This window comes from Macaca nemestrina, chromosome 1 (genome assembly GCF_043159975.1).
Source record: "Macaca nemestrina isolate mMacNem1 chromosome 1, mMacNem.hap1, whole genome shotgun sequence".
In the NCBI taxonomy this organism is placed as follows: domain Eukaryota; kingdom Metazoa; phylum Chordata; class Mammalia; order Primates; family Cercopithecidae; genus Macaca; species Macaca nemestrina.
This window is the reverse complement of record NC_092125.1, coordinates 84,041,289-84,062,642: the sequence shown is the minus strand read 5'-3', so window position 1 is coordinate 84,062,642 and position 21,354 is coordinate 84,041,289. Positions and strand designations below refer to the sequence as shown.

General features: G+C 49.8%; 1 protein-coding gene across 2 annotated transcripts in view; it reads right to left on the bottom strand.

Annotated features, from left to right (window-relative positions):
• LOC105478502 (epoxide hydrolase 1) overlaps positions 1–21,354 on the bottom strand; it is a 39,264-nt gene that overhangs the window by 5,209 nt on the left and 12,701 nt on the right. Inside the window, exons 1-6 of one of the 2 annotated variants that reach the window (XM_011735893.3) lie at positions 18,119–18,343; positions 13,919–14,106; positions 10,858–11,038; positions 1,437–1,664; positions 979–1,108; positions 296–504 (exon numbers count right to left, since the gene is read on the bottom strand). In XM_011735893.3, the coding sequence (XP_011734195.1) occupies positions 296–504; positions 979–1,108; positions 1,437–1,664; positions 10,858–11,038; positions 13,919–14,101 (931 nt within the window). In that variant the 5' untranslated portion in view covers positions 14,102–14,106; positions 18,119–18,343. Of the gene's footprint in view, positions 1–295; positions 505–978; positions 1,109–1,436; positions 1,665–10,857; positions 11,039–13,918; positions 14,107–18,118; positions 18,344–21,354 lie in introns of those variants that run through there. The other variant, XM_011735884.3, reaches the window with a different exon arrangement.

Below are 21,354 nucleotides of genomic sequence, written 5' to 3'. Positions count from 1 at the left end.
CCATCCCTCTGCTTCTCAGTGTAGGATATAGACTCAGGGGTGGGAGATCAGGGGTGAAAGCCACTATGAATGCTGAGTCGGCTAAACAGAGTTGCTAAATTGGCCTGGGAATCTGCTGAGAGTCCATCCTCTTGATTTTATGGGAAAATGCAGTTTAAAGACCTAAAGGGCTGGGAGGTCCTTATAAGAGGCTTTCTCCTGTGGGCAGCATTGGGGTGGGGTGGTGAGGTTCCCCCGCGGGGTCTCGCCACCCCAGTGGAGCCAGCAGTGGGCGAGGCCCCCTGAGCATGCTCACCCACGGTGTCGGGCTTGGTGCACTGGATGTGCATGTAGCCGCTCTCCCTCATCAGGCTGTAGAAGACCTTCTCCTTGACAGGGTACAGCAGCTCCACATCTCTCTCAGTGTAGCCAAGAAACCTCCCGAAACGCCGTCCCAGGAGAAGGGTCAGGGTAGAGAAGTTGCTTAAAACCAAAGCCATGTTCAAGTGCAGGCCTTTCACGTGGCTGAGGGCAGAGAGAGGGGCCCAGGTGAGGCTGGGGTGGTGTCAAGGAGAGCGGGAGAGGAGAGATGGCGGAGGAGGAACAGGCCTCAGGGTTGAGGAGTGAGCACAGGGCCAGCCTCTTTCAGCACCAGCCCCACTGGGGAGGCCATGGGAGTTGGAGGAGGGAGGTTGGGGGAAAAATAGTTTCTGGGGAGTTCTGCTCAGGGCTGTCCCAGAGCTTGGTCCAGCAGAGTTAGTCTAAAGCCTGACATTCCCCTCGTATCACAGGCCTTCTCTGCCTGGGAACCTGGCCCAGAGCCGCAACCCTGGGTTACAGACAGGAAAATCCAAGTCAACATGCCTCAGGCACTGCTGAGTGACAGTCACACTCCCTCCTCTCCCCTGGGGGGACCTTGGCCCCCCCTGCACAGAGGTCCATCTCTTAAGAGGACACACACACACAAACACACACACACCACCCCGACAGTGACCTCACCTGGGCACCAGCTGGGCCATATTGGTGCAGATCAGGGCCCCCCAGTCCCCTCCTTGAATGTAGAATTCCTGGAAGCCCAGCCGCAGCATCAGCTTGTAGAAGATCCTGGCGGTGGCCACCGAGTTGAACCCTGGCGGTGATGGGGAAAGGCATGGAGTCACAGGCAGATTGCTCCATGGGCCCTCTGGGGGTTCTGTGAAATTTCTCAGGCCCGCCTCCTCCCAGGTGGAGGTGAGAAAAGCTCACAGAGGCAAGAAGGAATCCTGGAGCCCAAACGTAGGGGTGGCATCTCCAGCCCTGGAGGGTAGTGTGTCTGGGGCCAGCCTCTCTGGTCCCTCTTTTCCCAGCTTCCTAGGGCCAACTCCCTGCTCACCCTCCCGGAAGGAGAGCCTGGTGGGAACATCTGGCCCACCCTTGGCAAGGACGGGGCAGTTATGGAGGCTCTAGCAGCCCCATACCCTTCTTGGAGGATGCCTCTGAAAAGCCATAGCCAGGGATGGAAGGGCAGATGACTTCAAAAACGTGCTCATCGCTCAGGCCATGGTTCTTGGGGTCAGTCAGGAGTGGGATGATCTTATAAAACTCGTAGAAAGAGCCAGGCCAGCCATGCACCATCAGCAAGGGCTTCGGGGTACGGCCTGCGGGCAGCTGGGGGGGCTTCACATGGATGAAGTGGATGTCCAGCCCTGGGGGAGAGAGCACAGTCAGGGTGGAGGGAGAGAAGGCCCTGTGTGGTCAGGCTCTGGCACCCCCCAGAACCTGGATATTGAGTACTGCCAGCCTTAGTGCCCCCGCCCCCGCCACCCCTCATGGTATTGATGACAGTAATGGCTGACACTGGTTTCATATTCACACTGTGCTCCAGGTGCACAGACGTCCTCACTCAGCCTTTACAACCTCCCTGCAAGGGAGCTACGATTATTGCCTCCCGGTTTCCTTAGAGGTGCCCCCTGATGGCAGGGCCAGGTCTGTACAGGCACTGCTGGGTTTCCAGGGCTCAGGACAGCTCCTGGCTCACAGCAGGCCTCCATAAATACTTGGTCTATAATTTAAAATCTGGAGGGTAGGGAGAAAGTCCCACATATCCAGCAATACAGGATTAATCAAGTATAGTTTGACAGTATACTGGAGTCCAATTCAGTCATCTAAATGGACAGGGTAGATGTATATTTATTTAACATAGAAAACAGATCAGTAGATATTACTGGGAGGTAAAAGCAAATGATCAAGTCATATCCATTGTGTGACCCAGTTTTTGTAAAGTCATCTATGCGTATACTGTGGTTATACCATATATTGGTGAGTTTTTAAAATTTGGGAATGTAAAAAGCAGTTCTCTCCGAGCAGTAGATTCCAGTGCTTTTAATTTCTCTTTGAGTTTTATGTACTTTCCATTTTTTCTACAATGAACAGGTATTAAATGAATAACTTTTTTCATACACGGTGACAAAATGTTACCTTTTTCTAATTACCAAATGATATTTTCTTTAAAGTGGAAGATTTTTGGGCCTGGTGTGATGGCTCACGCCTGTAATCCCAGCACTTTGGGAGGCTAAGATGGGCAGATCACCTAAGGTCAGGAGTTCGACACCAGCCTGGCCAACATGGTGAAACCCTGTCTCTACTAAAAATACAAAAAAATTACCCGAGCGTGGTGGCAGGCGCCTGCAATTCCAGCTACTCGGGAGGCTGAGGCAAGAGAATCACTTGAACCTGGGAAGCAGAGGTTGCACTGAGCCAAGATCACACCACGACACTCTAGCCTGGGCAACAGAGCAAGACTCCATCTCAAACAATTAAAATAAAGTGGAAGTTTTTTTTTTTTTTTTAAGTTCAATGCTGGAAACATCATCATAGCCAAGGGCAGGTGAATGGATTCCGGTCTCCTCTGGACTGACTTGGGGCCTCTGTATATCAAAAGAAGGCAGCCCCTTCCCAGGCCAGTGCCCTGGACAGCAACTGGGCCCTTAAGGCACTCACAGTGAGGGTGGCTGCCATGCCTGGAACCCTCTGCCACCAGGGCTGGTGCAGTCAGCGTGGTGTAGCTAATGTTCTGTTCTGTCGTTAATATATAAATAATACATGTTTACTGTAGAAAACTCAGAAGACAAGCCAAAGGGGGAAGACTCACATGTAATCCCACTCTCAAGAGACAACATGGTGTTGTCTGTCTAAACTTTATTTTGGAACAGTTTTAGATTGCTGAAAAACTGCCAAGAGTCCAGAAAACTCCCATATACCTCAAACCCACCAGGTTTCCCCCATTATTAATATTTTATGTTAGCATGGAACATTTATTACAATTGACAAACCAGACTGAGATATTATTAACTATAAAGTCTATAGTCTGATTTCCTTAGTGTTTACAATTATATGGCGAGAACACTTAATATGGGTCCTACCCTTTGAACAGATTTGTAAATGGCCAACACTGACGGCGCTCTGCTGTACAGCACATCTCTAGGATGTCTTCGGCTGGCAGGACTCAAACTTTACACAGCGACTATCAGCAACACCGTTTCCCCTATTCCCCAACCCCTGACAACCACCCTTCTACTCTCTGCTTCTGTTGAGTTTGACTATTTCAGATTCCTCCTATAGGTGGAATCATGCGGTACTTGTCCTTCTATCCCTGGTTTATTTCACTTAGCATTATTTCCTCCGAGTTTATTCATGTTGTCACACATTGCAGGATTTCCTTTTTTTCTTCTTCTTCTTCTTTTAGAGATGAGGTCTCACTGTGTTGCCCAGGCTGAAGTGCAGTGGCACCATCATGGCTCACTGCAGCCTCAACCTCCCGGGCTCAAGCAATCCTCCCACCTCAGCCTCCCAAATAGCTGGGACTACAGGTAGGCAACACCATGTCTAGCTCCTTTTTGTTATTTTATTTTATTTTTTTGTAGAGATGGGGTCTCTCTATATTGCCCAGGCTGGTCTCAAACTCCTGGGCTCAAGCCATCCTCCCACCTTGGCCTCTCAAAGTGTTGGGATTACTGGTGTGAACCACCACACCCGGCCAGGATTTTCTCCTTTTTAAAACCTGGATAATACTGGTAGCTACACACAACAAAATTTTAGCCAGATTTCCTTAGTTTTTCCCCTAATGTCCATTTTCTGTTCCAGGATCCCAACCAGGACCTACACTCCACTGAGCTGTCATGTCTCTTTAGACCCTTCTTGGCTGTGACAGTTCAAACTTTTTAAAAAGACTTACAGAACATAACTTTTAACAAAAATAGAACCATACATACACTCTATTTTAGAACCTCTTTTTTCTTTTTTTTTTTAACTTAACAATGTATCCTGGGTGTCCTTCTATGTTGCTAAATTTACTCCTATTCTAAAGTTTATTTTAGTAGGTGATCTTATCTCCTTTGGAACACACTGCATGATGTGAGATTCTTTTTAATTCAAATTCTACCACATTGTCATTTGAGTTTTAAATTAGAGAAAAAATACACATCCACTCTTGTGGACGCGCAGGCTCTCCCAGGACGCACGAGTAAAACATAGCTGCCTCTGGCCGGCACAGGGGCAAGAGGGAGCTGCTTCTCACTATATTTCCTTCTGTGCTTTTCCATTTTAAATTTTTTTTTTTTTTTTTTTTTTGAGGCAGAGTCTCACTCTGTCACCCAGGCTGGAGTGCAGTGGTATGATCTTGGCTCACTGCAACCTCTGCCTCCCAGGTTCACGCCATTCTCCTGCCTCAGCCTCTGGAGTAGCTGGGACTACAGGCACCCACCACCATGCCCAGCTAATTTTTTGTATTTTTAGTAGAAACGGGGTTTCACCATGTTAGCCAGGATGGTCTTGATCTCCTGACCTTGTGATCTGCTCGCCTCTGCCTCCCAAAGTGCTGGGATTACAGGCGTGAGCCACAGCGCCTGGCCTTTTTTTTGTATTTTTTAGTAGAGACAGGGTTTCACCATGTTAACCAGGATCGTCTGGATCTCCTGACCTCGTGATCCGCCTGTCCCTTGGCCTCCCAAAGTTCTGGGATGACAGGTGTGAGCCACCATGCCTGACCTAAATACTTGAATTTTAAAAATTAAGACTTTTTAAAAATAGAGACAGAGTCTCGCTAAGTTGCCCAGGCTGGCCTCAAATTCCTGGCTTCCTCCCGCCTCAGCCTCCCAAAGTGTTGGGATTACAGGCATGAGCCACCAAGCCTTGTCAAGACTTTTTTTTTTTTTGAGATGGAGTTTCGCTCTTCTTGCCCAGGCTGGGATGTGATGGCACGATCTCAGCTCAGTGCAACCTCTGTCTCCCTGGTTCAAGTGATTTTCCTGCCTCAGCATCCCGAGTAGCTGGGACTACAGACATGTGCCACCACGCCTGGCTAATTTTCATATTTTTAGTAGAGACAGGGTTTCACCATGTTGGCCAGGTTGGTCTTGAACTCCAGCCATCACATGATCTGCCCGTCTTGGCCTCCCAAAGTGCTGAGATTACAGGCGTGAGCCACCACACCCGGCAAGACATTTTTTAAAAGCCCATAGCTCATAGTTTGCCTCATGGGTCCGTTTCCCTTTGTGGGAGGAAATACTCTTTCTGACTTTCCCTATAGGTCTGTAGCACCCATAGGATGCTCCATGACAGGGCTGCTGGGCTAGCATCCTGGAGCTGAGGAGGGCTCAGGATGGCAGTGCTGGGCTTGGAGGGGAAGAGGCAAGGGGGTGGGGTATTGGGTGTCAGGGCCAAGGGTAAAGGAAAAAGGGGCAGGCAGGGAGTCTGGAGACCTGGTGCCTCAGGCAGTTCCCTTCTTCCTGGACGTGATGGGGTTGGGCTTATCCAGAGGTCTCTGACACCTTTGTCAGCTCTCAGACTCTGAGGACAGCATCTGGTCTCCTGCAGTGGGAGGCCCGGGATGTGGGACAGATCTGGAAGCTCAGCATAGAATGAGCAGGGAAGTGGTAGGGGCAGGGAGGCTGAACAGTGAGGCCAGTGTGGATGAGGACAGAACACTGGGGTGGGGGTTGGAGGCTGGGCTATGAGCATCCAGGAGTGCAGGGGTAGTGCAGTGACAGAGAGGACCCTGAAGAAGTCCGCTGTGAGAGAGAAGAGGGAGGAGGACTTGGACCAACCCCAGCCTGGGGGCCCAGGACAAGATTCAGGGAGATATTGAAGGTTTGCTGGGCCCACAGACCAGAGGCGGCCCACTCAGCACTGTGGGGGGATGGGCAGAGAACGCAGGAATCCAGGCCCAGAGGAGGGACTCCAAACCACAAGGACCAAGGCCAAGAACAGGCCTCCAGCCCTGGGCAGGGTGCCAGAACCATACATGGGTAAGTCCACGATGAATTCAATGCTAGAAACTGGCTCTTTTGGAGCAGTTGTACCTGAGGGAGGTTTTGCACTGTAAACACTCAATGTCAGCTGGGTGTGGTGGCTCATGCCTGTAATCCCAATACTTTGGGAGGGCAAGGTGGGAGAACTGCTTGAGCCCAGGAGTTTGCGATCAGCCTGGACGACATGGTGAGACCTCGTCTCTATTAACAATGCAAATAATAATAATAATAATAATAAAATAAAATAAATAGCCTAGCTGGGACACTTGGGAAGCTGAGGTGGGAGGATCATTTGAACTCAGGAGGTTGAGGCTGCAGTGAACTGTGATCACACCACTGCACTCCAGCCTGGGTGACAGAGTGAGACCCTGTCTCTAAAAAAACCCCAGTGTCATGAGGAACTCTGAAAGGGTCCAATGGGGTAAGGCTGGCAGCCGCCAGGAGGGAAAGGGCCCTTTAATGCCTCCTGCCTCTGGGCCTTTGAACATGCTGTTCCCCTTTCTTGGACCACCTTCCCCACACACCTGGCAAAGTCCCACTCATTTCAGCTTAGATGCCATCTCCTCCAGGAAGCCTTCCCTCACATTCAAAGGAAGATTGTGGGGCTCATGAAACTCCCAGAACCTCCTCCCTCATAATGCTGCCACCATATGCTATAATTGCCCCGGAAGAACCTATGAGCTGTGAAGGAGGGACCCTCTCCTCCCTATGTGTCCCCAGCCCCAGCAGAATGCCTGGGTACAGCAGGCGCCCTGTTAATTTCTGCTGGATGGACATTGAAGAGCTGGGAAGGCCGGGCGCGGTGGCTCAAGCCTGTAATCCCAGCACTTTGGGAGGCCGAGACGGGCGGATCACGAGGTCAGGAGATCGAGACCATCCTGGTTAACACGGTGAAACCCCGTCTCTACTAAAAAATACAAAAAATTAGCCGGGCGCGGTGGTGGGCGCCTGTAGTCCCAGCTACTCGGGAGGCTGAGGCAGGAGAATGGCGTGAACCCGGGAGGCGGAGCTTGCAGTGAGCTGAGATCCGGCCACTGCACTCCAGCCCGGGCGACAGAGCGAGACTCTGTCTCAAAAAAAAAAAAACAAAAAAAAAAAAAAAGAAGAGCTGGGAAAACACAGGGATCCAAGTCAAACTCAAGGAAGCCAGGCAATTTTGTGCCAGGGATCCAAACAGGAACCTCTGGTAATTGCATACAGCAGTTTGGCTGGGATGAAGTGGCTTGAACCCTCTTGTTAGGCTAATAACAGAAGATATCAAAATCCTGTAAAGAATACAGCAACACTCAAGAGGAGTCCAAATTTGATCCAAAAAATCATTCCAGATTTTTTTTTTTTTTTTTTTTTTTTTTTTTTTTAGTGTTCTTGGCTGAGCTCCAGGAAGGGCTCTAGTTCCAGGACACACATCACTGGGACTTAGCTTTTCTCTGACTCCGTCTCCCTCAGGCCTGGCCCGCTTGCATCAGGAGAACAAGGATGTTTGCTGCCAAGTCAAGGTTTCCATCCATCCTTCCTTTCTCCCTTTCTTTCTGAGATAGGGTCTTGCTCTGTCACCAGGCTGGAGTGCAGTGGCGCGATCTCAGCTCACTGCAACCTCCGCCTCCCTGGTTCAAGCAATTCTCTTGCCTCAGCCTCCCGAGTAGCTGGGACTACAGGCACATGCCACCACACCCAGCTAACTTTTGTATTTTTAGTAGAGACGGGGTTTCACCATGTTGGCCAGGATGGTCTCCATCTCTTGACCTTGTGATCCACCCGCCTCGGCCTCCCAAAGTGCTGGGATTACAGGCGTGAGCCGCCGCGCCTGGCTCTCTCTCTCTCTTTTTTTTTTAGATGGAGTCTCGATCTGTCACCCAGGCTGGAGTACAGTGGCGTGATCTTGGCTCACTGCAACCTTCGCCTCCTGGGTTCACGCCATTCTCCTGCCTCAGCCTCACGAGTAGCTGGGACTACAGGCGCCCACCACCATGCCTGGCTAATTTGTTTTTATTTTTAGTAGAGACGGGGTTTCACCATGTGAGTCAGGATGGTCTTGATCTCCTGACCTCGTGATCTGCCTGCCTTGGCCTCCCAAAGTGCTGGGATTACAGGCGTGCACCACCACGCCTGGCTGCTCTCTCTTTTTTTAAGAGATGGGGTCTTGATCTGTCACCTAGTGCAGTGATGTCCTCATAGCTCACTGCAGCCTTGAATTCCTGGGCTCAAGCGATCCTCCTGCCTCAGCCTCCTGAGTAGCTGGGACTACAGGTGCATGCCACCACACCCAGTTAACACTGTATAATTTCAATTTCCTTTTTTTAGGAACTTTAGTTTATCTGACTGACCAACATGTCTTTCATATATTTTAAGTAATTCCCAGAATTTTAACAAATTAAAATTTTAGCCATTCCTTGAAAAGGCCAAATCATCTTAAACATTAAAAATAAGATTCCTAACATGTACAATTTCCTCAATATAAAAAATTAACAAGCTGGGCATAGTGGTGCTCGCCTATAGTACCAGCTTTCAGGAGGCCTGAGGCAAAAGGACTGCTTGAGCCCTGGAGTTTGAGGCTGTGGTGAGCCATGATCACACCTGTGAATAGCCACTGTACTCCAGCCTGAGCAACACAGCAAGACCTTGTCTCTTAAAAAGATTAATTGTGGCCAGGAGTGGTGGCTCACGCCTGTATTCCCAGCACTTTGGGAGGCCAAGGTGGGGAGATCACGAGGTCAGGAGATTGAGACCATCCTGGCTAACACGGCAAAACTCCATCTCTACTAAAAAAAAAAAAAATACAAAAAATTAGCCAGGCGTGGTAGTGGGCGCCTGTAGTCCCAGCTACTTGGGAGGCTGAGGCAGGAGAATGGCGTGAACCCAGGAGGTGGAGCTTGCAGTGAGCTGAGATCACGCCACTGCACTCTAGCCTGGGCAACAGAGTGAGACTCTGTCTCAAAAAAAAAAAAAAAAAAAAAAAGATTCATTGTATGGCAACCCACAGAGTGGGAGAAAACATTTGCAAATATCATATAAGATATTTTATTCAGAATATATAGAGAACTCCTAAACCCTAACAAAAAGCCCAAAAATGGACAGAAGACATGTACAGACATTTCTTCAGAGAAATTACAAAGAATTCAATAAGTACCGCATAAAAAAATGCTCAACATCGGTAATCATTAGGAGAATGCAACTCAAAACCACAATGTGATACCATTTCATACCCATTAGGATGACCATTACCGAAAAAAAGAAAGGAAAAAAAACATATTGGCAAGGATTTGGAGAAATCGGGATTCTGAGGCATTGTTGGGCGGGAAAGTAAAATGGTGCAGCTGCTGCAGAACACAGTATGGCGGTTCCTCAGAATATTAAACACAGAATTACCTGATCCAGCAAGTCCACTTCTGGGTATAGATACAAAAGACCTGAGAGCAGAGTCTTTTTTTTTTTGAGATGGAGCCCAGGCTGGAGTGCAGTGGTGCCATCTGAGCTCACTGCAACCTCTCCTCCCAGGTTCAAGATTCTCGTGCCTCAGCCTCCCGAGTAGCTGGGATTACAGGCGTGAGCCATCACGCCCAGCTGATTTTTGTATTTTTAGTAGAGACAGGGTTTTACCATGTTGGCCAGGCTGGCCTTGAGCTCCTGACCTCAGGTGATCCACCTGCCTTGGCCTCCCAAAGTGTTAGGATTATAGGCATGAGCCACCGCACCCAGCCCGTATTTAATTCTAAATCTTTTTGGGGTTAAAAAAATGCTTTTTCACTAAGGAAACTGTTACTTCATCCCAATGATCCTGGGGTTACCTTCCCAAGAAAATTCTGAAAGATACCTTCCCTTCCTGGTGACATTGTGTGACAACCTGTGATACAGTTGGGACATGAGGCCTAGAGATGCAGACAGATAGGATAGTGTTTCATAGGATCTTGACTGACAGGCTGAGCATCTTTGAACAGTCATGGTATCATGGACTCCAAAACTTCAAGAATGGGTTGAGCTGACCAAGGCCCTGCCCAGGTCTAAATTTTTTTTTTTTTTGAGACAGAGTCTTTCTCTGTTGCCCAGGCTGGGGTGCAGTGGCACAATCTCGGCTCACTGCAACCTCCGCCTCCTGGCTTCAAGCAATTCTCCTTCAGCCTCCAGAGTAGCTGGGATTACAGGTGCCTGCCACCACACCTGGCTAATTTTTGTATTTCTAGTAGAGACGGGGTTTCACCATCTTGGCCAGGCTGGTCTTGAACTCTTGACCTCGAGATACACCTGCCTTGTCCTCCCAAAGTGCTGGGATTACAGGTGTGAGCCACCCCACCTGGCCTGGGTCTAAATCTCATCTCCATCCTTCCTCTCAAAGACTGCCACATCATTGGACTGGATGGTGCATTTCTTTGGTTTTTAAATTGCATGTATGTGTTCCTGCCTAGCTCTAAAGATGGACAGATTTGCTGTGACTGCAATATTTTTGCATTTAGTAAGGTTACAACTCATAAGTACATCTCAGTGACCTAAAATTGGGTTCTGAATCTCTCCAACTTTATCTGACTCTAAGTTACATTGTGCAAGAAGGCGTTCTTATGACACACATCCCTCTCTGGCTGGCGTTTTGCAAACATACCTTCAATCTTAGTCTTGAAGTGAGGGTATCTATTGAGAATCTCCACCTGCTTCTTCCAGTTGAATTCATTCCGCCAGTAGGAGATGACTTTCTTCAGGTAGTTGGAGTTGAAGCCATAGTGGAAGCAGCTGTCCTCCAAAGGTGGGGTGAAACGGAACTTATCGATCCTCTGGTGTAAGTCCTGGAGCAAAATGCAGGACCCCAAGTTGAGAGGGATGGGTAGGGCAGGGCACAAGAGCAAAGTTTGTTTCCAGAAAACACAGCAAACCCTGCAGCCACAAGACACTGCACTCTGGTAGTGGCAAAGCAGTTTCCCACCTCACTGTCTGCTCCCAAAGTGGATGTGTTCTTCCCTTCTTCCTTCTTCACTGTAGACTTCGCATTTCTTTTTCTTTTTTTTTTGACAGGGTCTCACTCTGTTGCCCAGGCTGGATCAGTGGCGTGATCTCGGCCCACTGCAACCCCCACCTCCCAGGTTCAAGTGAGTCGTGCCTCAGCTCCCAGAGTAGCTGGGATTACAGGTGTGAGCCACCATGTCCAGCTAATTTTTGCATTTTTAGTAGAGATGGGGTTTTGCCATGTTGGCCAGGCTGGTCTTGAACTCCTGGCTTCAAGTGATCTGTCTGCCTTGGCCTCCAAAAACAGTGGGATTACAGGTGTAAGCCACTGCGCCCAGCCCATCTTTTACTCTTTAAGTGTATAAACAACACACATCTTTAATTTTAATTTACCCAGGTTTCCCTATAGCGGGAGTCGGCAAACTTTTTCTGTAGAGGGCCAGATAGTAATATTCTAGGCTTTGCAGGCTGCAGTGACTCCACTCTGTCTTCCTAGTGTGAAGGCAGCCACAGCCAATGCACAGATGAATGGGGGTGGCTGTGTTCCAATAAAACTTTATTTATGGACAGCCATAGCCAATGCACAGATGAATGGGGGTGGCTGTGTTCCAATAAAACTTTATTTATGGACACTGAAATCTGACTGCTATATAATTTTCACATGTCACAAACTATTATTCTCTTTTGATTTTTTTCCCCCTAACTATTTAAAGAGGTAAACACTATTCTTGGCATAGGGGTCATGCTAAAACAGGTAGCAGGCTACATTTGGTCTATGGGCCATGGTTTCCTGACCCCTGATATACAACACTGAATGATACATTATAACTCAGTTGGGATAAAAATTACAGGCCAGGCCCAGCACAGTGGTTCACGCCTGTAATCTCAGTGCTTTGGGAGGCTGAGGTGGGTGGATCACCTGAGGTCAGGAGTTCAAGACCAGCCTGGCCAACATGGCGAAACCCCATCTCTACTAAAAATACAAAAATTAGCTGGGCATGGTGGAAGGCGCCTGTAACCCCAGCTACTCGGGAGGCTGAGGCAGGAGAATCGCTTGAACCCGGGAGGTAGAGGTTGCAGTGAGCCAAGATCACACCACTGCACTCCAGCCTGGTGACAGAGCCAGACCCTGTCTCCAAAAAATAAAAAATTTACAGACCAGGAGAGAGGGTGCAAGCCTCATGGGCATGTATTAGGCTAAAAGGCCAGCCCCAGTGGGAGGAAGTTCATGTCAGCTTAGGGAGCCTCTCAAGTGTCACTATTCTCAGGCTTCTTCTCAAGTGTTTCAGTCACCCCCGAACAGATTTTGGAAATCTCAGACTCCCTTAGGAGTCTAATTCCGTAAAGGAGTTTTCCTCAGGACTCAGCTTTGGCCCTAAATAGCAAGGCTGCAGCCAGCAAGTCCTATCCAGGGAGCCTCAGCCTGATTGTTCTTGGGTTTAGCCCAGCTTCTGCTTTTAAATCCCTTCTTCCTTGGAACTCTCATGACTTTTTATCCATGCTTTTTGTGACATTTATCCTTATCCATCTTTTCTTTTTTGAGACGGCGTTTCACTCTTGTTGCCCAGGCTGAAGTGCAGTGGTGCGATCTTGGCTCACTGCAGCCTCTGCCTTCTGGGTTCAAGGGATTCTCCTGCCTCAGCTTCCCGAGTAGCTGGGATTCTTATAGGTGCCCGCCACCATGCCCGGCTAATTTTTTGTATTTTTAGTAGAGACGGAGTTTCACCATGTTGGCCAGGCTGGTCTTGAACTCCTGACCTCAGGTGATCCACCCACCTCGGCCTTCTAAAGTGTTGGGATTACGGGTGTGAGCCACCGCACCCAGCTGATCCTTATTTATCTTTTAGTCTATTTTTCTTTGTGCACATTCCTTTTCTCATTCACTGGACTGTATGCTGTTGGACGGAAGGGGCTCTCTCTTCTCCCAGGCACTCACTGGGCCTGCACACAGTAGGTGCTCAAAACCCACAGAATGAAAGAAAGGATAGGCAGGGCCATGCCAGGCCTCCCTACCATCCTGTCCCCAACTTGAGCTTTGCTCCTCCCTGAGGTTGCATTCTCAGGTCACCCCACTTGCCCAGTAACCTCCTTCCTGACTCTATCCCTGTGCAGAGGAGGGGCAGCGGCTTCAGGGTTAGACCTGACTTCAAATCTTTCTGCTTGTTAGCTAGGCCGCCTTGAACAAGTTGCTTTATGACCCTGAGCTTCAGCTTCTGCATCTGCAGGATGGGAACAACAGTCCTCACCCTGCGGGATCACCACAGGGATTGAATGTGACCAGGAATGGCTGATACACAGCGGTTGCCTAAGCAGCAGCATTCCTGCCTTCTCAGTGCTTCCTGGGTCTCTGATGGTGGAAACCTGCTCACTTTCTCCCACAACCTCACTCCCAAGGCTTCAGGCAGGGCATAGAGGAGGTGATGACAGCTGCTTTCTGTGACCTTTGATGCAGGTAACTGAGTCTGCTGGCACCCCATCTCCTGCCTGAGCACTGCTGGGCCTCGGATAGGGAAAGGAGAAGAGACAAAGTGGGAGGGCTTGGTATCCCTCTCCAAAGCAACCTGCACCTGCCCAGCAGGGGAAAAGCAGACTGAAACACACTCCCAAGTAGGACGGACCATTCCCAAGCCCCCATCCCCTCCCGCATCTGGCCTAAGACCCAACCCGTCTCCGAGACACCACCCTCTCCACTGCCCAGTCCGGCCTGGCCCAAGGTGCCTTACGTGGATCTCCTCATCTGACGTTTCCACCTTGAAAGGGTGGATGCTCTCGTCTTCCCTGCCTGTGGGCCTCGTGCCTGGGCCCCACCACCCATCTTCAAGTGGCAAAGTTTCCTCTTTGTCCCGGGAGATGAACCAGTAGATGGCAAAGCCCAGCACTGAAGTCAGGAGGATTTCTAGCCACATGGCTCCTGCAAAATGGGGGGATGTCATCAGTAACGGAGCCCGCCCAGCCCAGCCCTGACAGCTCAGAGACTCTGATTCGCAGCAGGCTCTTTCCTGCTGCACTCCAACCCCGTCCCTGATTTTATTTACATTTGACCGTATATATATTATGTGTATAATAATATATTATATATTATATGTATAACATATAATACATATATTATAATATATATGATATATAATATATATGTGATATAACATATACATGTTTTATTATATATTATATGTTACATTATTATATGTTATATTATAATATATATGTTATATTATATATTATAAATTGTTATATATAATATATATTATATATTATAATATATACACACTATATACCTACTATATATAGTATATGTAACATATATATGAGATATAGAAAAATGGAAAACAACAGACAATGAGACAAAATCACCCACAATCCTACTAAGCTTTGAAAATTGTTCATCATCCTGGGAAAAGAGTAACCTAGATTGGCTTCTGCACAGTCCTGGGTAGGGGGTTTTGGGAGCTGCATTTCTGAGGCCTCATTTTTTTTTTTTTTTTTTTTTTTGAGATAGAGTCTCGCTCTGTTGCCCAGGATGGAGTGCAGTTGCACAATCTCGGCTCACTGCAACCTCTGCGTCCCGGGTTCAAGCAATTCTCCTGCCTCAGCCTCCCGAGTAGCTGGGACTAGAGGCACGTGCCACCATGCCCAGCTAATTTTTGTATTTTTAGTAGAGATGGGGTTTCACTGGCCAGGATGGTCTCGATCTCTTGACCTTGTAATTCGCCCGCCTTGGCCTGCCAAAGTGCTGGGATTACAGGCATGAGCCACTGTGCCTGGCGGCCTCATGTCTGAGAAGGCTTCTGTCCACGCCCTCTGGGCTCCCTCCCCCAGGGGAGAGGAGCACCTTTCCTGAGTGGTGGCCCACAGCCCCTGCTCTGTCCCTCTTGTAGAGGGGCTCATCCTCAGGGCAGACGGGGGTAATGGGGAGGCCCAAGTGCTGGGAGAGTAAGTTCAATTTAGGGTTGGGGGACACTGCTAGGAAGCCCAGCCATGGCCACACATCTTAGCTGTGTGTGTAAGAGCTTTACTGAAACATAATTCATATACCATACAATTTGCCCATTTAAAGTGAACACTCCAATGGTTTTGAGGATATTCAGGCATGTGCAACCATACCCACAGTCAACTGTAGAACATTTTCATCAGCACAGAGAAATTCCATACCCTTCAGCTGTCGCTCCTCTACTGCCCCCCCACATTAGGTCCTAAGCAGACTCTAATCTACTTTCTGTGTCCATAGAGTTGCCTATTACATTTCACATCAACTCAGTTGTGTTTTAATCCCCATTTGTCTGACTCCTGTGTCTTTTTTGCTCAGAAAGGGAAGAAACCTTAGTCTCAGCAAAGCACGATCAGGCAGATACCAGCCCAGCATTGTTATCTAGCTCCTCATCTTCCTCATTCCTAGGCAAGTAACCTACAGACTGTTCTTGTTCAGAGTAACCTGCATGAATATGCAGGCCGTCCTTATGCCTGAGTCAGAGGAGGTTGTCTGGACGCAGTGCAGTTAGGACCCAGGCGGAGGAGAAAGCATTGAGTTTTGACAAGGTCCCTGCAGACCACCCCCCGGCAGCGCCCCTGACTCTGTCTTGGAAACCCAAGGCAGGAGGTGGTCCCTGCTGGGAACCCCACCACTTGTATGCTCCATTGGCTGCTACATGTCAGATGTCTGGGACTCTGCTGGGGGGTTGCAGAGGCCCTGGAGTTTGCTCCAGTCAAGAGCTGCCCCATTAAACCTAGAATTGGGCCACTGGGGGTCGTTCTAAGAAATACTTGTCCACAGTGGTCCAGAGACAGAGCTCCAAACAAATCCACCCAGGGCGATGGCTCTCATCTTATTCCTGCAGTTCTGTAGGAAATCTAATCAGGAAAATCAGCTTGGCACCCCCCACCTCCCTATTTCTACTAGTGATCCCAGTGAACTCCCAGCTTCCCTCCCTCAGGCCCTAGAGTCATCCGATTCTTCCCCCACAGCCCATCACCAAGTCCTGATGCCATCAGATTCAGCCCCCTGCGTGCCTTGCCCCATCCCCTGGACCAGAGCCCTTATCACCCCACATGTGATTATCGAGACACCTTTCAAGAGAGGAAACCCACAACCCCATCTCTCATAGTCACCAGCACACTTCTTAGAACCCACTGCAGCCTTCTTCCTGGGAACCATGCCCAGGTGTCCACCCTTGAACTTTCAATACATCTCCCTCTCCGGATTGTGAAACTCTGAAGTGCCTCAAGGCCTCACTGATCAATGTTTACTCAGTCTACCATGTGCCAGGGTGCAGGCCTTCACTATCCCTGCCAGAGACATGTGGGACACTTTGATGCATGTTCCATCTCCAGCCACGCCAGGCCATTGCTTTTTTTAAATTATTATTTTATTTTTATTTTTATTTTATTTTATTTTTGAGACAGAGTCTCAAAGAGTGCAGTGATGCAATCTCGGCTCACTGCAACTTCTGCCCCTGGGTTCAAGAGATTCTCGTGCTTCAGACTCCTGAGTAGCTGTGATTACAGGTGCATACACCACCTCCTGCTAATTTTTGTATTTTTAGTAGAGACAGAGTTTCACCATGTTGGCCAGGTTGGTCTCAAACTCCTGACCTCAAGTGATCTGCCCACCTCGGCTTCCCAAAGTGTTGGGATTACAGGCACGAGCTGCCATGCCTGGTCCTATGGCTTTCATCTTTCAATTCCAAGCAGCAGTAGTGCCTGGGCCCCAAAGACCCTATGTCAGCTGATCAGATGGGCAGCTGGGAGCACACTTCCACAATAAAAACGAGGAAGGGAACAGCTGGAAATGAGTTCCTCTTATTTTAAGGAATTCAGAAAAGAAAAGACATGCAGAAAGACGTTATGCCTTTACTTCCAGAAAGACGTTATGTCTCTGCCAGGAAATCCTGCCCTTTAAGAAGATGGAGAGGCCGGGCGCGGTGGCTCACGCCTGTAATCCCAGCACTTTGGGAGGCCGAGGCGGGCGGATCACAAGGTCAGGAGATCGAGACCACGGTGAAACCCCGTTTCTACTAAAAATACAAAAAATTAGCCGGGCGCGGTGGCGGGCGCCTGTAGTCCCAGCTACTCAGGAGGCTGAGGCAGGAGAATGGCGTGAACCCGGGAGGCGGAGCTTGCAGTGAGCCGAGATTGCGCCACTGCACTCCAGCCTGGGCGACAGAGCGAGACTCCGTCTCAACAAAAAAAAAAAAAAAAAAAAAAAAAAAAAAGAAGATGGAGAGGCCGGGCGCGGTGGCTCAAGCCTGTAATCCCAGCACTTTGGGAGGCCGAGACAGGCGGATCACGAGGTCAGGAGATCGAGACCATCCTGGCTAACACGGTGAAACCCTGTCTCTACTAAAAAAATACAAAAAAAAACTAGCCGGGCGAGGTGGCAGGCGCCTGTAGTCCCAGCTACTCGGGAGGCTGAGGCAGGAGAATGGCGTAAACCCGGGAGGCGGAGCTTGCAGTGAGCTGAGATCCGGCCACTGCACTCCAGCCTGGGCGACAGAGCGAGACTCCGTCTCAAAAAAAAAAAAAAAAAAGAAGATGGAGAAATGTCAGCTACAAGCTCCTGTGGTATTGAAAGCAGGACTAGGTGTTAGGGACTGGGAGACACATGGGAGCGTGTGGGAGGCAGCCAAAGGCAGAGAGCAGAGCTTCCCCCAGCAACAGGAGCAGCTGAAGACACTTCACCGGGCAGGCAGATCCCACCACAATAAACCATAGCTTGGGAAGGCAGAGTTGTGCCCGTCCTGGGTATTGCCTTGACCCCCAGTGTCCAGCACTGGTCATTGGCCCAGCACAGCAAGGCGCTCCACTAATATTTGTGCCAACTTCATATGCACTAGAAGCCAGTAAGACACATTTTGCATGATGTTGTCAAGGAGGCTGTGAGCAGAATGAACAGTAAAGAGGGATCACCCTCCCCAGTGAACCCTCCTTACCTGTACTTCAGCACAGGGAGGAGCACCGCTGTCGCTTCCCTCTAGGATATAAATGTGCAACTTTCCCCTTTCTGGGCAGAAAGATCCCAGTGCCTTCACCTGTCCACCAGGCTCCACGTTCTCACCCTCGATCACTCCTTGGGAAAGAGAGCTGTGGAGCTCTGCACCTGGCGCTGCTCTAGGCGCCTGTGAGAGAGGCAGGGCAGGCTGCAGGCACTGGCCCCCACTCCCCACGGCCTTTTGACAACTGCACAGTCCTGCCAACTCAGCCAGTCTCATGTGTGCATGGCGTGGTTATCTCCCCTGGACTTTGCACAGCAAACTGAACCACGTTGACCTGAGAGATACAGTGCTGAAATGATAAATGCTCGAGTCCCATCTAAAAGAAGGGAATCTGGGACAAAGGGGCATTATGATGGCCCCCACCAGCACTACCAGGGGTATCACCCAGGAAAAGGAGAGCAAAGTGACAGATTCAAAGATAAATTTAAAAACACACTCTCTTGCATTCTAATTAAGATAACAAGAATATAAGTACTTGGCTCAAGGATGGTGCCTTACAGCCACTGATCTCAGATTACAAATAGGCTCTACTGCAGTGTGTTACTTTGCCACCTAGTAACAGCCCTTTATTTAATAGCAGGTATTTAATGAACGAAAGAAAGGTGTTCTTGATTAGCCTGGTGTGACAGCAGGTGTTGACTGTGTGCAGATGGGTCTTCAACCCCACTGCCGCCTTGCGTTCCCCCATGAACTGTCCTTCTCCTTGTTGCAGGCAGTGTTCACTTTCACCAGCCCAACCCCAAGAAGCCCACCCTGGGAAGGACGAAGGGGGTCACCATGACTCCACACCCCCCATCTGCTTTGTCGGAGAGCTAGCCAGGCCGAGTGGCGCCCTCTTGACTGAGCCTCAAACCTTTGCTTTCCTCTTCAAATAAAGCCGCAGCCCTGGCGAAGGAGCTCGGAGGCCTGATGGCAGCCTGCTGGGCGCTTGGCACTTCCTAGACCCTGGTACATGTAATCCATGGTACATGCAAATCCACCCACTAAAGAGCCACAATTCATCAAACTTGACTTTCCTTTTCACTTATTTAAGGCAAGAATCAGAGTAGGCAAGGGCCTTACCGTAAATCACACTGCAGTTGTGAGGATTAGAATCTGTGACCACAGAACTCACTCCCGGTCTGTTACTGGGCGTGTTGCACCCCACCTCCCCTTCTTGTTCCCTCTCAGCACCTGTTTGCAGCCTCGAGTCTTCAGGCCAGAAGGGACTCCTAGAGCACAGACCAGCCACTACTGCCCGGGAGCCACGGACGTCTCCCAGGCCTCATAGCTTTTCTCAAAAAAATGTAATAATAAGAAACAACACTCTCCCTGTACTGGTGGGTCAGCCAGTCCTGGGAAGAGCTGCAGGGGCTCTTAGAGTCTGACCAATCAGAGTCCAGGCACCCACTCTCTATCTGCCTGACCCTGCCCACACACTCTGCAGCTCGAGGCAGGGAGAAGGGCAGATGCACACCGCCCAGGCAGGGAGGGTCTAGGGAGTGCCAGGCACCCAGCAGGCTGCCCTCAGGCCTCTGGGCTCCCTCGCCAGGACTTCGGCTTTATTTGGAGTAAGGGGAAAGCAAAGGTTTGAGGCTCAGTCAAGAGGGCACCACTCGGCTTGGCCAGATCTCAGACAAAGCAGACAGGGCTGTGGAGCCGTGGAGACTCCCTCCGTCCTCCGCAGGGTGGGCTTCCTGGGGTTGGGCTGGTGAAAGCGAACATCCCCCACAGTGAGAAGGACTGTTCACGTGGGAACCCGAGGTGGCAGAGGACCTGGGGTGGGCTGGGGAGGGGGTGGCACTAGGTAGATGACAGAGCCCTCCCCTCCCTCTCATGGCCTCCCTCTCTCACTCAGCAGACGAGCACTCAGAGGATGAGCAGGGCTGCATCACCCCTACATCCACCAGGTGGGCCAGTTGGTAAGTCACTGCCACTGGGCATGGAAGCTGGAGAGGAACTCAGCAGCCTCCAGTCCAAACCCCTGCTCCACAGCCAGGGAAAGAGGGGGCCGAGGAGTGACTGAGTCTGGGGAGGCTTGGTGGCCAACTTGGGCGATGCCATTTAAGGAGCCAGCCTGCGTTTCCTGGAGACTCCCCATCCCATGGCTCCCCCCAACACAGCAACTCTGACGACCTTTGACTTTAGAAATGAAAATATCTTGGAGGTTACAATGAGAGGGCTTTGGCCCAGTGTGGTAGCTCATGACTGTAATCCCAGCACTTTGCAGAGCCAAGGTGGTGAATCACATGTGGTCAGGAATTCAATATCAGCCTGGGCAACATAACAAGACCCTCATCTTAAAAAAAAAAAAAAAAAAAAGTAATAAAGGGGTTTCTCGCTTGCTTTCCTCTTTGGGTAGTTCAAATCTCGGCTCCACTATTTATTAGTACTAGTTGAGGGGCTCTGGGCAAGTTATGAAACCTCTCTGAGCTCAGTAGCTGCATCATAAAATGGGGATAATAATGTTGAACTACTTATTATCAACGTGTGTGTTCCTTCCTCTTCCCCTAAATCCCTAATTACTGTGGAGAATCTCTGCCTTAAAACAGATCCCAGAGGAGCCCCTGTTCCTGTTATTTAGCCCACACCCCAAGGTCCCGCTGCAGCTGTGTGCACATAAACAGGCTGAATGTGAGGGAGTGCATGGCGACAGGCACTGTGGTCTGGGAGCATCTGCTCTCCTCTCTGTGTGCCTTGGACGTGATTTGGGAGGATGACCAAAAGCACAAGGCTATGTACATCTTCGGGTATCAGCGTTTTGCAAGATACATTCCTGGGGTAATCTCCACCCCTCTTTTCCATCTGTTCGGAGAAGGTGCATTCTCAGCATCAAGGGGCAGAATTCTGGTGGCTAAGCCTTCACCTTTCCAAGGAGAGCTATATTTATCTCTTCCCTGTGGTCAGCTCCTGCTGATGTAGCAAACATTAGAACTTCTTCAAAACATCAAAGTTGGCCGGGCGCGGTGGCTCAAGCCTGTAATCCCAGCACTTTGGGAGGCCGAGACGGGCGGATCACGAGGTCAGGAGATCGAGACCATCCTGGCTAACATGGTGAAACACCGTCTCTACTAAAGAATACAAAAAACTAGCCGGGCGAGGTGGCGGCGCCTGTAGTCCCAGCTACTCGGGAGGCTGAGGCAGGAGAATGGCGTAAACCCAGGAGGCGGAGCTTGCAGTGAGCTGAGATCCGG